We start from the raw sequence: 14,925 nt of genomic DNA on the forward strand, positions 1-14,925 counted from the left end.
CTCTCGTTCTCTGTCACTCCCCTCTCTCTCTCTCGCTCTCTCTGTTGCTCCCCTCTCTCTCTCTCTCTGTCGCTCCCCTCACTCTCTCTCTCTGTCGCTCCCCTCTTTCTCTCTCACTCCCCTCTCTCTCTCTCTCACTCTCTCTCGTTCTCTCTGTCGCTCCCCTCATTCTCTCTGTCGCTCCCCTCTCTCTCGTTCTCTCTGTCGCTCCACTCGTTCTCTCTGTCGCTCCCCTCGTTCTCTCTGTCGCTCCCCTCGTTCTCTGTCGCTCCCCTCGTTCTCTCTGTCGCTCCTCTCTTTCTCTCTCTCGTTCTTTGTCGCTTCCTCTCTCTCTCTCGCTCTCTCTGTTGCTCCCCTCCTCTCTCTGTCGCTCTCCTCGCTCTCTCTGTCGCTCCCCTCTCTCTCTCTCTCGTTCTCTGTCACTCCCCTCTCTCACTCTCTCTTTGTCACTCCCCTCTCTCTCTCTCTCTGTCGCTCCCCTCTCTCTCTCTCACTCCCCTCCCTCTCTCTCTCGCTCCTCTCTCTCTCGTTCTCTCTGTCGCTCCCCTCGTTCTCTCTGTCGCTCCCCTCGCTCTCTCTGTCGCTCCCCTCGCTCTCTCTGTCGCTCCCCTCGTTCTCTCTGTCGCTCCCCTCGTTCTCTCTGTCGCTCCCCTCATTCTCGTTCTCTCTGTCACTCCCCTCTCTCTCATTCTCTCTGTCGCTCCCCTCGTTCTCTCTGTCGCTCCCCTCGTTCTCTCTGTCGCTCCCCTCGTTCTCTTTGTCGCTCTCCTCGCTCTCTGTCGCTCCCCTCTCTCTCGTTCTCTCTGTCAGTCACCTCTCTCTCTTTCTTGTTCTCTCTGTCGCTCCCCTCTCTCACTCTCTCTCTGTCGCTCCCCTCTCTCTCGCTCTCTGTCACTCCCCTCTCTCTCTCTCTCTCTGTCGCTCCCCTCTCTCTCTCTCTGTCGCTCCCCTCTCTCTCTCTCTCTCTCTGTCGCTCTCCTCTCGCTCTCTCCGTCGCTCCCCTCTCTCTCTCTCTCTCTCGTTCTCTCTGTCGCTCCCCTCGTTCTCTCTGTCGCTCCCCTCGCTCTCTCTGTCGCTCCCCTCGCTCTCTCTGTCACTCCCCTCTCTCTCGCTCTCTCTGTCGCTCCCCTCTCTCTCTCTCTGTCGCTCCCCTCTCTCTCGTTCTCTCTGTCGCTCCCCTCTCTCTCTCTCTCGTTCTCTCTGTCGCTCCCCTCGCTCTCTCTGTCGCTCCCCTCTCTCTCTCTCTCCCTCTCGCTCTCTCTGTTGCTTCCTTCTTGCTCTCTGTCGCTCCCCTCTCTCTCTCGTTCTCTCTGTCGCTCCCTTCTCTCTCTCTCTCGCTCTCCTCGTTCTCTCTGTCGCTCTCCTCGCTCTCTGTCGCTCCCCTCTCTCTCGTTCTCTCTGTCACTCCCCTCTCTCGCTCTCTCTCTGTCGCTCCCCTCTCTCTCTCGCACTCTCTGTCGCTCCCCTCACTCTCTCTCTCTCTCTCTCTCTCTGTCGCTCCCCTCTCACTCTCTCTCTGTCGCTCCCCTCTCTCTCTCTCTCTCTCTGTCACTCCCCTCTCTCTCTCACTCCCCTCTCTCTCTGTCGCTCCCCTCTCTCTCGCTCCCCTTTCTCTCTCTCTCACTCTCTCTCGTTCTCTCTGTCGCTCCCCTCGTTCTCTCTGTCGCTCCCCTCGATCTCTCTGTCGCTCAACCCTCGATCTCTCTGTCGCTCCCCTCGTTCTCTCTGTCGCTCCCCTCTCTCTCGTTCTCTCTGACACTCCCCACTATCTCGTTCTCATTGTCGCTCCACTCGTTCTCTCTGTCGCTCCCCTCGTTCTCTCTGTCGCTCCCCTCGTTCTCTCTGTCGCTCCCCTCTCTCTCGTTCTCTCTGTCGCTCCCCTCTCTCTCTCTTGCTCTCTCTGTTGCTCCCCTCTTCTCTCTGTCGCTCTCCTCGCTCTCTCTGTCGCTCCCCTCTCTCTCGTTCTCTCTGTCAGTCACCTCTCTCTCTTGTTCTCTCTGTCGCTCCCCTCTCTCACTCTCTCTCTGTCGCTCCTCTCTCTCTCGCTCTCTGTCACTCCCCTCTCTCTCTGTCGCTCCCCTCTCTCTCTCTCTCTCTCTCACACTGCCCCCTCTCTCTCTCTCTCTCACACTGCCCCCTCTCTCTCTCTCTGTCGCTCCCCTCTCTCTCTCTGTCGCTCCCCTCTCTCGCTCTCTCTCTCGTTCTCTCTGTCGCTCCCCTCGTTCTCTCTGTCGCTCCCCTCGCTCTCTCTGTCGCTCCCCTCGCTCTCTCTGTCGCTCCCCTCGCTCTCGTTCTCTCTGTCGCTCCCCTCTCTCTCTCTTGCTCTCTCTGTTGCTCCCCTCTTCTCTCTGTCGCTCTCCTCTCTCTCTCTGTCGCTCCCCTCGTTCTCTGTCACTCCCCTCTCTCTCTCTCTCTCTCCCCTCTCTCTCTCTATCTCTCTGTCGCTCCCCTCTCTCTCTCTCGTTCCCCTCTCTCTCGCTGTCACTCCCCTCTCTCTCTCTCTCGCTCTCTCTGTCGCTCCCCTCTCTCTCTCTCTGTCGCTCCTCTCTCTCTCTCTCTGTCGCTCCCCTCTCTCTCTCTCGCTCTCTGTCGCTCCCCCCCTCTCTCTCTCGCTCTCTCTCTCTCTCTCTGTCGCTCCCCTTTCTCTCTCTCTCTCTCTGTCACTCCCCTCTCTCTCTCTCTGTCACTTCCCTCTCTCTCGCTCTCTGTCGCTCCCCCCCTCTCTCTCTCTCGCTCCCCTCTCTCTCTCTCTCTCTCTATCGCTCCCCTCGTTCTCTATCACTCCTCTCTCTCTCTCTCTGTCACTCCCCTCTCTCTCTCTCTCTCTCTGTCGCTCCCCTCTCTCGCTCTCTCTCTCGTTCTCTCTGTCGCTCCCCTCGTTCTCTCTGTCGCTCCCCTCGCTCTCTCTGTCGCTCCCCTCGCTCTCGTTCTCTCTGTCGCTCCCCTCTCTCTCTCTTGCTCTCTCTGTTGCTCCCCTCTTCTCTCTGTCGCTCTCCTCTCTCTCTCTGTCGCTCCCCTCGTTCTCTGTCACTCCCCTCTCTCTCTCTCTCTCTCCCCTCTCTCTCTCTATCTCTCTGTCGCTCCCCTCTCTCTCTCTCGTTCCCCTCTCTCTCGCTGTCACTCCCCTCTCTCTCTCTCTCGCTCTCTCTGTCGCTCCCCTCTCTCTCTCTCTGTCGCTCCTCTCTCTCTCTCTCTGTCGCTCCCCTCTCTCTCTCTCGCTCTCTGTCGCTCCCCCCCTCTCTCTCTCGCTCTCTCTCTCTCTCTCTGTCGCTCCCCTTTCTCTCTCTCTCTCTCTGTCGCTCCTCTCTCTCTCGCTCTCTGTCACTCCCCTCTCTCTCTGTCGCTCCCCTCTCTCTCTCTCACACTGCCCCCTCTCTCTCTCTCTCTCACACTGCCCCCTCTCTCTCTCTCTGTCGCTCCCCTCTCTCTCTCTGTCGCTCCCCTCTCTCGCTCTCTCTCTCGTTCTCTCTGTCGCTCCCCTCGTTCTCTCTGTCGCTCCCCTCGCTCTCTCTGTCGCTCCCCTCGCTCTCGTTCTCTCTGTCGCTCCCCTCTCTCTCTCTTGCTCTCTCTGTTGCTCCCCTCTTCTCTCTGTCGCTCTCCTCTCTCTCTCTGTCGCTCCCCTCGTTCTCTGTCACTCCCCTCTCTCTCTCTCTCTCTCCCCTCTCTCTCTCTATCTCTCTGTCGCTCCCCTCTCTCTCTCTCGTTTCCCTCTCTCTCGCTGTCACTCCCCTCTCTCTCTCTCTCGCTCTCTCTGTCGCTCCCCTCTCTCTCTCTCTGTCGCTCCTCTCTCTCTCTCTCTGTCGCTCCCCTCTCTCTCTCTCGCTCTCTGTCGCTCCCCCCCTCTCTCTCTCGCTCTCTCTCTCTCTCTCTGTCGCTCCCCTTTCTCTCTCTCTCTCTCTGTCACTCCCCTCTCTCTCTCTCTGTCACTTCCCTCTCTCTCGCTCTCTGTCGCTCCCCCCCTCTCTCTCTCTCTCGCTCCCCTCTCTCTCTCTCTCTCTCTATCGCTCCCCTCGTTCTCTATCACTCCTCTCTCTCTCTCTCTGTCACTCCCCTCTCTCTCTCTCTCTCTCTATCGCTCCCCTCGTTCTCTGTCACTCCTCTCTCTCTCTCTCTGTCACTCCCCTCTCCCTCTCTCTCGCTCTCTCTCTCTCTCGCCACTCTCTCTCTCTCTCTCTGTTGCTCCCTCCCTCTCTCTCTCTGTCACTCCCCGCTCTCACTCTTTCTCTCTGTCGCTCCCCTCTCTCTCTCTGTCACTCCCTTCTCTCTCTCTTTCGCTCTCTCTGTCGCTCCCCTCTCTCTCTCTCTCTCTCTCTTGTTCTCTTTGTCACTCCCCTCGCTCTCTCTGTCACTCCCCTCTCGCTCTCTCTGTCACTCCCCTCTCTCTCTCTCTCTCTCCCTGTCGCTCCCCTCTCTCTCTCCGTCACTCCCCTCTCTCTCTCTCTCTCGCTCTCTCTCTGTCGCTCCCCTCTCTCTCTCTCTCTCGGTCGCTCCCCTCTCTCTCGCTCTCTCTGTCACTCCCCTCTCTCTCTCTCTCTGTCGCTCCTCTCTCTCTCGCTCCTCTCTCTCTCTCCTCTCTCTGTCACTCCCCTCTCTCTCTCTCTCTGTTGCTCCCCTCTCTCTCTTTCCCTGTCACTCCCCTCTCTCTCTCTCTCGCTCTCTCTCTGTCGCTCCCCTTTCTCTCTCTCTCGCTCTCTCTCTGTCGCTCCCCTCTCTCTCTCTCGCTCTCTCTGTCGCTCCCCTCTCTCTCTCTCTGTCGCTCCTCTCTCTCTCTCTCTGTCGCTCCCCTCTCTCTCTCTCGCTCTCTGTCGCTCCCCCCCTCTCTCTCTCGCTCTCTCTCTCTCTCTCTGTCGCTCCCCTTTCTCTCTCTCTCTCTCTGTCACTCCCCTCTCTCTCTCTCTGTCACTTCCCTCTCTCTCGCTCTCTGTCGCTCCCCCCCTCTCTCTCTCTCTCGCTCCCCTCTCTCTCTCTCTCTCTCTATCGCTCCCCTCGTTCTCTATCACTCCTCTCTCTCTCTCTCTGTCACTCCCCTCTCTCTCTCTCTCTCTATCGCTCCCCTCGTTCTCTGTCACTCCTCTCTCTCTCTCTCTGTCACTCCCCTCTCCCTCTCTCTCGCTCTCTCTCTCTCTCGCCACTCTCTCTCTCTCTCTCTGTTGCTCCCTCCCTCTCTCTCTCTGTCACTCCCCGCTCTCACTCTTTCTCTCTGTCGCTCCCCTCTCTCTCTCTGTCACTCCCTTCTCTCTCTCTTTCGCTCTCTCTGTCGCTCCCCTCTCTCTCTCTCTCTCTCTCTTGTTCTCTTTGTCACTCCCCTCGCTCTCTCTGTCACTCCCCTCTCGCTCTCTCTGTCACTCCCCTCTCTCTCTCTCTCTCTCCCTGTCGCTCCCCTCTCTCTCTCCGTCACTCCCCTCTCTCTCTCTCTCTCGCTCTCTCTCTGTCGCTCCCCTCTCTCTCTCTCTCTCGGTCGCTCCCCTCTCTCTCGCTCTCTCTGTCACTCCCCTCTCTCTCTCTCTCTGTCGCTCCTCTCTCTCTCGCTCCTCTCTCTCTCTCCTCTCTCTGTCACTCCCCTCTCGCTCTCTCTGTCACTCCCCTCTCTCTCTCTCTCTCTCCCTGTCGCTCCCCTCTCTCTCTCCGTCACTCCCCTCTCTCTCTCTCTCTCGCTCTCTCTCTGTCGCTCCCCTCTCTCTCTCTCTCTCGGTCGCTCCCCTCTCTCTCGCTCTCTCTGTCACTCCCCTCTCTCTCTCTCTCTGTCGCTCCTCTCTCTCTCGCTCCTCTCTCTCTCTCCTCTCTCTGTCACTCCCCTCTCTCTCTCTCTCTGTTGCTCCCCTCTCTCTCTTTCCCTGTCACTCCCCTCTCTCTCTCTCTCGCTCTCTCTCTGTCGCTCCCCTTTCTCTCTCTCTCGCTCTCTCTCTGTCGCTCCCCTCTCTCTCTCTCGCTCTCTCTGTTACTCCCCTCTCTCTCTCTCTGTGTCGCTCCTCTCTCTCTCTCTCTCGCTCCTCTCTCTCTCTCTCTCTCACTCCCCCCTCTCTCTCTCTCTGTCGTTCCCCTCTCTCTCTCTCTCACTCTCTGTCACTCCCCTCGTTCTCTGTCACTCCCCTCTCTCTCTCTCTCGCTGTTGCTCCCCTCTCTCTCTCTCTGTCGCTCCCCTCTCTCGCTCTCTCTCTCTCTCTCTGTCACACCCCTCTCTCTCTCTCATTCGCTCTCTCTCTCTCTGTCGCTCCCCTCTCTCTCTCTCTCTCTGTCGCTCCCCTCTCTCTCTCTCTCTCTCTCTGTCGCTCCCTTCTCTCTCTCTCTCTCTCTCTCTCTGTCGCTCCCTCTCTCTCTCTCTCTCTGTCGCTCCCCTCGTTCTCTCTTTCACTCCCCTCTCTCTCTCTCTCACTCTCTGTCACTCCCCTCGTTCTCTGTCACTCCCCGCTTTCTCTCTCTCTCTGTCGCTCCCCTCTCTCTCTCGCTCTCTGTTGCTCCCCTTGTTCTCTCTGTCACTCCTCTCTCTCTCTCTCTCTCTCTCTCTGTCGCTCCCCTCTGTGCTCACCACTCTTCAATAACAACAACATGTATTTATATAGCACTTTTAACACAGTAAAACGTTCCAAGGTGCTTCACTGGAGCGTTATCAAAAAAAATTTGGCACGGAGTCACAGAAGGAGATATTATCGCAGGGCAAATGACCAAAGAGGTAGATTTTAAGGAGCGACTTAAAGGAGGAGCGAGATTTAGAGAGGTAGCTGCTTTGAATGATCATTTTGCTGCTATCCCAAAGTCCTGTCTGAGGCAGCCATGGCTTCACCCATCCTGATGATCCGAGTGTCAATACCTCCAAAGTCCATAGATTAGCCTCTCATAAAAAGTAGTCTTACCAAACTCTGTCTCAGTGGGCACTGAATGTTTATTGATCTCTGTATTCGTGCCTTTTAATAAATCGCTCAACTTGATGACGATGAAGGAACGGCCGATATATTTCCAAGTCAGGATGGTGTGTGACTCGGAGGGGAATGTGGAGGTGATGGTGTTCCCATGCGCCTGCTGCCCTTGTCCTTCTCGGTGGTAGAGTCGAGGGTTTGGGAGGTGCTGCTGAAGAAGCCTTGGTGAGTTGCTGCGGTGCATCTTGTAAATGGTACACACTGCAGCCACGGTGCGCCGGTGGTGGAGGGAGTGAATGTTGAAGGTGGTGGATGGGGAGCCGATCAAGCGGCTGCTTTGTCCTGGATGGTGTCGAGCTTCTTGAGTGTTATTGAAGCTGCACTCATCCAGGCAAGTGGAGAGTATTCCATCACACTCCTGACTTGTGCCTTGTAGTTGGTGGAAAGGCTTTGGGGAGTCAGGAGGTGAGACACTCACCGCAGAATACCCAGCCTCTGATCTGCTCTTGTTGCCACAGTATTTATGTGGCTGTTCCAGTTACGTTTCTGGTCAATGATAACCCCCAGGATGTTGATGGTGGGGGATGGGGGATTCGACAATGGTAATGCTGTTGAATGTCAAGGGGAGGTGGTTAGACTCTCGCTTGTTGGAGATAGTCATTGCCTGGCACAAATGTTATTTGCCACCTATCAGCCCAAGCATGTACATTGTCCAGGTCTTGCTGCATGTAGGCATGGACTGCTTCATTATCTGAGGAGTTGCAAGTGGAACTGAACACTGTGCAATCATCAGCGAACATCCCCCCTTCTGACCTTATTGATATGTCCTTACTATACAGTATAAATGCACACGAGGCCCATACTTGAGAGAAGGTCACTCTGTGACCAGTTGCCTTTATTACCAAGACCTCAAGTGATGAAGGTGGGTGGAGCTTCCCCTTTTATACCTGAAAGTCCAGGTTAGGAGTGTCTCTCACAAGTTCGCCCCTTGTGGTCAATGCTCTCAAGGTTTACAACTTAGGTCAGCTTATACATGAGTTACAATGATAGTTGAATACATGACATCACCTCACCCAAAGTCTTATTGGGATCACAGGTTCAGTCTCTCTGGTGGTTTACGCTCCCTTGTAGAGCGCCTGAGTTGGGGCTCCGGTTGTTGGACGCTGGCCTGAGTGTCTGCTGTTTGCGGTGCCGAAGGCCTGTCCGGACTGCCCACAGTGACTGGGCTATCCTTCCCTTGGTTCCGGTGTTCGGTCACCTGTGGTGGAATAAACTCTACGTCGTGTTCTTCCTCTGCTTCTTCTATGGGGTTGCTGAACCTCCTTTTAGTTTGATCCATGTGTTTACGGCAGATTTGTCCATTGGTAAGTTTAACTACCAAAACCCTATTCCCCTCTGGCAATCACAGTGCCTGCAAGCCATTTGGGCCTGCAGTGTAATTAAGGAGAAAAACAGGGTCATTGACATCAATACATCGCGCCCTCGCATTCCTGTCATGGTAGTCACATTGTGACTGACGCCTGCTCTCAACAATTTCTTTCACAGTGGGGTGTATGAGGGATAACCTGGTTTTGAGCGTCCTTTTCATTAGCAGCTCTGTGGGTGGAACCCCTGTGAGCGAGTGTGGTCGGGATCTATTGGCCAACAGGAGGCGTGATGAGCGGCTTTGTAGGGAACCCCCTTGGATTCTGAGCATTCCCTGTTTGATTATCTGCACTGCTCGTTCCGCCTGGCCGTTTGAGGCCGGCTTGAACAGTGCCGTTCTGACATGGTTGATTCCATTGCCTGCCTTGAAGTCCTGGAATTCAGTGCTTGTGAAGCACGGGCCATTGTCGCTGACCGAGACATCCGGTAGACCATGGGCGGCGAACATTGCCCATAGGCTTTCTATCGTGGCAGAGAATGTACTTCAATTTAAAATGGCACACAAAATCCATTTGGAGTAGGCATCTACTACAACCAAAAATATTTTTCACACAAAAGAACTTGTGTAGGCCACATGGATGCGTGACCATGGCTTGGCGGGCCAGGACCAGGGGCTAAGGGGGGCTTCCCTGGGTGCGTTGCCCAGCTGAGCACATGTGTTGCACCTGCGAACACAAAGTTCCAGGTCTGCATCTATCCCTGGCCACCAAACGTGTGACCTGGCAATTGCCTTCATCATGACAATGCCCGGGTGCTCATTGTGAAGTTCTGTGATGAACACCTCTCTGCCCATCTGGGGCATGACTACTCGGTTTCCCCACAATAGGCAATCGACCTGAATCGAGAGTTCATCCTTGCACCTATGAAATGGTTTAAATTCCTCAGAGCATGCCCCGTACATGGCTGCCCAGTCCCCATTCAGGACACATTTCTTGACTAAAGACAGTAGCGGGTCTCTATTTGTCCAGACTTTAATCTGATGGGCTGTCACAACTGAGCCTTCGCTTTTGAAAGCTTCAACAGCCATGACCATCTCAGCATCATGCTCAGTTGCCCCTTCAGTGGTGGCTAGTGGGAGCCTGCTGAGTGCATCGGCGCAGTTTTCGGAGCCCGGTCTGTGCCAAATAGTGTAGTCATAGGCGGCTAACGTGAGTGCCCACCTCTGTATGCGGGCCGATGCATTCGCATTTATGGCCTTGTTGTCGGCCAAAAGGGACGTTAGGGGTTTGTGATCTGTCTCCAGCTCAAATTTCCTGCCAGACAGGTACTGGTGCATTTTTTTTACTGCATATACACATGCTAGTGCTTCCTTTTCTACCATCCTGTAGCCCCTTTCTGCCTGGGACAGACTTCTGGAGGCATAAGCTACCGGCTGTAACTGACCATTGGCATTCACATGCTGCAACACACACCCGACCCCATAGGACGACGCATCGCACATTAACACAAGTTTCTTACGCAGGTCATATAATGTTAACAGTTTGTTGGAGCATAACAAATTGCGTGCTCTATCAAAAGCCCTTTCCTGGCTGCCCCCCCAGACCCAATCGCAACCTTTGCGTAGGAGCACGTGTAGCGGCTGTAACAGTGTGCTCAATTTGGGAAGAAAGTTACCAAAATAGTTCAGGAGCCACAGGAACGAATGCAGCTCCGTCGTGTTACGGGGTCTGGGTGCTCTCTGGATCGCTTCCATTTTGGACGCAGTAGGGCTGATCCCATTTGCTGCTACCCTCCTCCCCAGGAATTCTATCTCTGGTACTAAGAAGACGTACTTCGCCTTTTTCAGTCGCAGCCCTACCCGGTCCAGTCTGCGTAGCACCTCCTCCAGGTTTTGGAGGTGTTCTTCAGTATTGCGACCTATGATGAGGATGTCGTCTTGAAAAACCACCGTCCTTGGAATCGACTTGAGGAGCCTTTCCATATTTCGCTGAAAGATCGCGGCAGCTGAACGAATCCCGAACGGATATCTGTTATACTCAAACAACCCCTTGTGTGTCGTGATGGTGGTCAGCTTCTTCGACTCACTCGCCAGCTCCTGGGTCATGTAAGCTGAGGTCAGGTCCAATTTTGAAAAAAGTTTGCCACCGGATAGCGTCGCAAAGAGGTCCTCCGCTCTCGGTAGCGGGTACTGGTCTTGGAGTGACACCCGATTGATGGTGGCCTTGTAATCATCACATATCCTGACCGACCCATCCGCCTTGAGCACCGGCACGATCGGGCTCGCCCAGTCACTGAATTCGACTGGCGAGATGATGCCTTCCCTCAGCAAGCGGTCCAATTCGCATTCTATCTTTTCCCGCATCACGTACAGCACCGCTCTGGCCTTGTGGTGTACTGGCCTGGCGTCCGGGTTTATGTGAGTCACTACCTTGGCCCCCATGAAAGTGCCGATGCCGGGTTGAAATAATGAGTCAAATTTGTCCAGGACCTGTGAGCATGATACTCGCTCCACAGAAGAAATTGCATTTCCAGTTCATGACAGCAAGCCAACTCCTCCCCAGTAGTGCGAGACCGTCCCCCGGGACAATCCAGAGTGGCAACCTGTTCTCCGAATCTTTGTGGGTCACGACTACCGTGGCTCTGCCGAGCACTGGAATGATCTCCTTTGTATATGTCCGTAGCTGTGCGTCAATTGGCAATAATTTTGGTCTCCTGGCCTTGGACACCCACAACCTTTCGAACGGTTTGATACTCATCAGGGATTGGCTGGCCCCCGTGTCTAGCTCCATTAATACTGGGATGCCATTGAGGAGCACTTTCATCATTATCGGTGGCGTCCTGGTATATGAACTGTATACGTGCTCCACATGAACTCGTTGAACTTCAGCTTCCAGCGATTTCCCCCAGTATTCATTTGGCCTCGTAGGGCTTACATCGGGCCCATCCTCCTCGTACATCAACCTGGCTGCAGGCTTCCTGCACATACGCGCCAAGTGACCGCTGACGTTGCAGTTTCTGCAGGTATATTGCTGATACCTGCAAGCTCTGGCTGGGTATTTGTCTCCACATCTCCAGCATGAGCTGGAGGCCCCGTTGTTGGAAACAAAAGGTCCATTACCAGTCGATCGTCTCTGACTGTCTCTGTAACCGTCCTTAAGAGCACCATTAACAGGTGTTGATGGCCCCATTACTGGCTGCATTGTCCATTGCGATGGCATGAATCAGCGTTCAGCTCGCCATTGTCTCTGTTGAATTCCCCCTTTGGGTTCGACTACATGCTGGGGATGTCCGATTGCCCTTGTCTGCCCAGGGAACTGTGTGCCGCGTTAACAATGTTGACTCCCTGGTCGTTTGCCGCATTTGAGCCAAGATTTTTGTCATACATTATTCTGGTCTTTTCCTCCTCTGAGATAAATGTCTGGGCTATCAGAGCCGCCGCTTCCAAGGTCAAGTCTTTGGTCTCAATCAGTTTCCTGAAAACCCCAGCGTGCCCGATGCCCTCAATAAAAAAGCCTCGCAGCATCTCCGCTCTGCATGCATCTTACATAGGCTCGGCAGTCGCTGGAGATCTGCCACGAAGTCTGGAACGCTTTGCCCTTCTTGCCGCCGGTGCGTGCAAAACCGGTGTCTCGCCATGTGCATGCTGCTCGCCGGTTTAAAGTGTTCCCCGATCAACTTACTGAGCTCTTCGAACGTCTTTTCCGCCAGCTTCTCTGGCGCTAGAAGGTCCTTCATCAGGGAGTACATTCTGGATCCACAAACTGTCAGGAGATGAGCCCTGCGTTTGTCGGCCGGATCCTGTCCCAACCATTCCTTAGTGACAAAACTTTGCTGTAGTCTCTCAATAAAGTCGTCCCAATCATCAGCAACACAGTAGCTCTCTTCTGTGCTGCTAGTGACCATGCTCGCGTGGTTTAAACCCCAGTTTCTCATCGCCAATGATTTTCTTGGTAGTCTCTCATTTCCAACAAAGACATTGACGTGCTAATCATCAATGGCATGTGTCTTCAAGTGGCTGTATCGGCCAATTCTGGATGCATATAGTCTCTTGCACGTCGGACAAGGGAAGTTCGATGTGCCTGATGCTGACAGTAATGCCACCTGATGTCGTCTATCTCTAGTGTCCCGCAGGCGTTGCCATCGGCTTTCTTCGAAGGTCTGGCAGGCAGTCCCCGTGAGGGTTCGCCACTGGATTTTATTCGCTGCTGTATTCTCGAGGTCCTTTGGTCGGATGTCACAGTACTCGAGGTTAGCCTTGATGCAATATTTGTAGCGTTTGCGGGGGCGACCCTGGTGTCTTCGGCTTTCACAGAGCTCGCCGTGAAGAAGCTGACGAGGGATCCTTGACTCATCCATGCGGATAACATGTCCAGCCCACAGGAACTGGGCTCGCACGATCATCACCTCGATGCTAGTTGACTGTGCTCTCTCCAGAACCTCAAGGTTTGACACCCGGTCTTGCCAGCGTATGTGGATTATAGATCTGAGACTGCGCATGTGGAAAGCTTCCAACTTTTTGGAGTGTCGCCTGTAGGGTGTCCAGGTCTCACATCCATAAAGGAGCGATGAGAGAACGACTGCTCTATACACCAATAGTTTAGTTAACAGTCGGATGTGGTGGTGACTCAACACCTTAGTGCGCAAGCGACCAAGTGCCTGGCTGGCTTTACAGATCCTTGCATCAATCTCCTTGTCCAAGGACCCGTCACTTGATATGGTGCTGCCAAGGTACTTGAAGCTGTCCACTGACTTTAGTTGTATACTGCCGATGAAGACTGTGGGAGCAGGTGCTGTGGTGCCAAGGGCAGGCTGATAGAGAACCTCGGTTTTACTAAGGCTGATGGTTAGGCCAAACAATTCTGTTGCCTCAGCAAATTTGCTGAGTATGAATTGTAGGTCACTCTCCTTGTGTGCCATAAGGGCGCAGTCGTCAGCAAAAAGTGCCTCTAGGATGAGTCATTTCCATACTTTGGTCTTTGCAGCAAGGCGGCGGAGGTCGAACAGTGAACCATCGAATCGATATTTCAGGTAGACCTCAAACTCCAAGTCTTTTATGGCATAGTTCAAGACGCAGGTAAAGAATAGGTTGAACAGAACTGGAGCGAGTACACAACCTTGTTTCACTCCATTTGAGATGGCAAATGGGGCCGTGGTTGTGCCGTCTGAGAGCACTTCACCTGTCATGTTGTCATGAAACAGCTCAATGATGTGGACAAACTTCCTTGGACACCCAAGTTTCGTCAAGATTGACCACAGCGCTGCTCTGTTGACAGTATCAAAGGCCTTGGTGAGGTCAATAAATACAGCGTACAGGTCCATGTTCTGCTCAATGCACTTCTCCTGCACTTGTCTGAGTGCAAAGATCATGTCCGCTGTGCTCCGACCAGGTCGAAAGCCACATTGTGTTTCTGGAAGATTTACTTCTGAGACACTAGCTATGAGTCGGTTCAATACTGTGCGGGCGATGATCTTCCCAGCAATGGACAGAAGCGATAGTCCTCTGTAGTTACCACAGTCTGCTTTGTTGCCCTTGTTCTTGTAGAGGGAAACTATCATAGCGTCACGGAAGTCCTGTGGCATGTTTTCATCTTCCCAGATGCTGGTTATTATGTCATGAAAGGCCTCGAGAGTTGCTGGGCCTACTGCCTTGTAGATTTCGGCAGGGATTCCATCCTTTCCTGGAGCCTTTCCAGTACTCATCTGGTTGATGGCTTTCTTTACTTCGTCCATGCTGGGAGGAAGATCAAGATCTTCTTTGATAGGTTGCTGGGGTATGGAGTCAAGTGCTTCTTCGTTCACTGTTGAAGGTCGATTAAGAAGATTACTGAAGTGTTCTCTCCACCTCTCATTTGTGCCAGTCCTGTCTTTGATCAAAGTGCTGCCATCTGCTGAGAGGAGTGAAGTAGTGCTGGGTTTTGATGGTCCATAGACTGATGATACGTCCTTACTATACAGTATAAATGCACACGAGGCCCATACTTGAGAGAAGGTCACTCTGTGACCAGTTACCTTTATTACCGAGACCTCAAGTGATGAAGGTGGGTGGAGCTTCCCCTTTTATACCTGAAAGTCCAGGTTAGGAATGTCTCCCACAAGTTCGCCCCTTGTGGTCAATGTTCTCAAGGTTTACAACTTAGGTCAGCTTATACATGGGTTACAATGATAGTTGAATACATGACATTTATGATGGAGGGAAGGTCATTGATGAAGCAGCTGAAAATAGTTGGGCATTGGACACTGCCCTTATAAGCCTCTCCTGAAGGGGTTACGCACACGCATCTAAACATGCCGGTGTTAAAGACGGAAGTTGGCGCGTTGGAGCAGGATTCCGATCACGCTTCCATTTTCGCCAAAATTAAACCGCACCCCCCCCGCGAACCCCAACCCACACGCTTTGGAATCTTAAAACTCCCTGTCTGTGTTAGATGGTTTCTCCATACCCTTACCTTGTTCGTATCAGGCCTTGTCCTGCTCAGAGTGGAACATGGTGACTGCGTTGCTGAACTCGGCTCTCCTGAGTCATTGAGTGACAGCTGCCCTGAACCGCCTCTGGTGACTGCACACAGACATCAGTAATAAACAGAAATCAGCACCCTGAACAAAACACTGCTGCACTTTATAACTGAGAAGGGCTCACAATGCAGGACCATCACAACTGGACATGGAGGGAGAGAGGAGGAATTCAGTACTTTTAAAAGTTTGCAGA

General features: G+C 53.6%; 1 protein-coding gene across 1 annotated transcript in view; it reads right to left on the reverse strand.

Annotated features, from left to right (window-relative positions):
* Positions 1-14,925, reverse strand: part of LOC139226181 (MLX-interacting protein-like) — a 413,094-nt gene that overhangs the window by 3,190 nt on the left and 394,979 nt on the right. Inside the window, exon 12 of the mRNA XM_070856815.1 lies at positions 14,666-14,775. Coding sequence (XP_070712916.1) covers positions 14,666-14,775 — 110 coding nt within the window. The remainder of the gene's footprint in view (positions 1-14,665; positions 14,776-14,925) is intronic.

Source organism: Pristiophorus japonicus, chromosome 16 (genome assembly GCF_044704955.1).
Source record: "Pristiophorus japonicus isolate sPriJap1 chromosome 16, sPriJap1.hap1, whole genome shotgun sequence".
Lineage (NCBI taxonomy): Eukaryota > Metazoa > Chordata > Chondrichthyes > Pristiophoridae > Pristiophorus > Pristiophorus japonicus.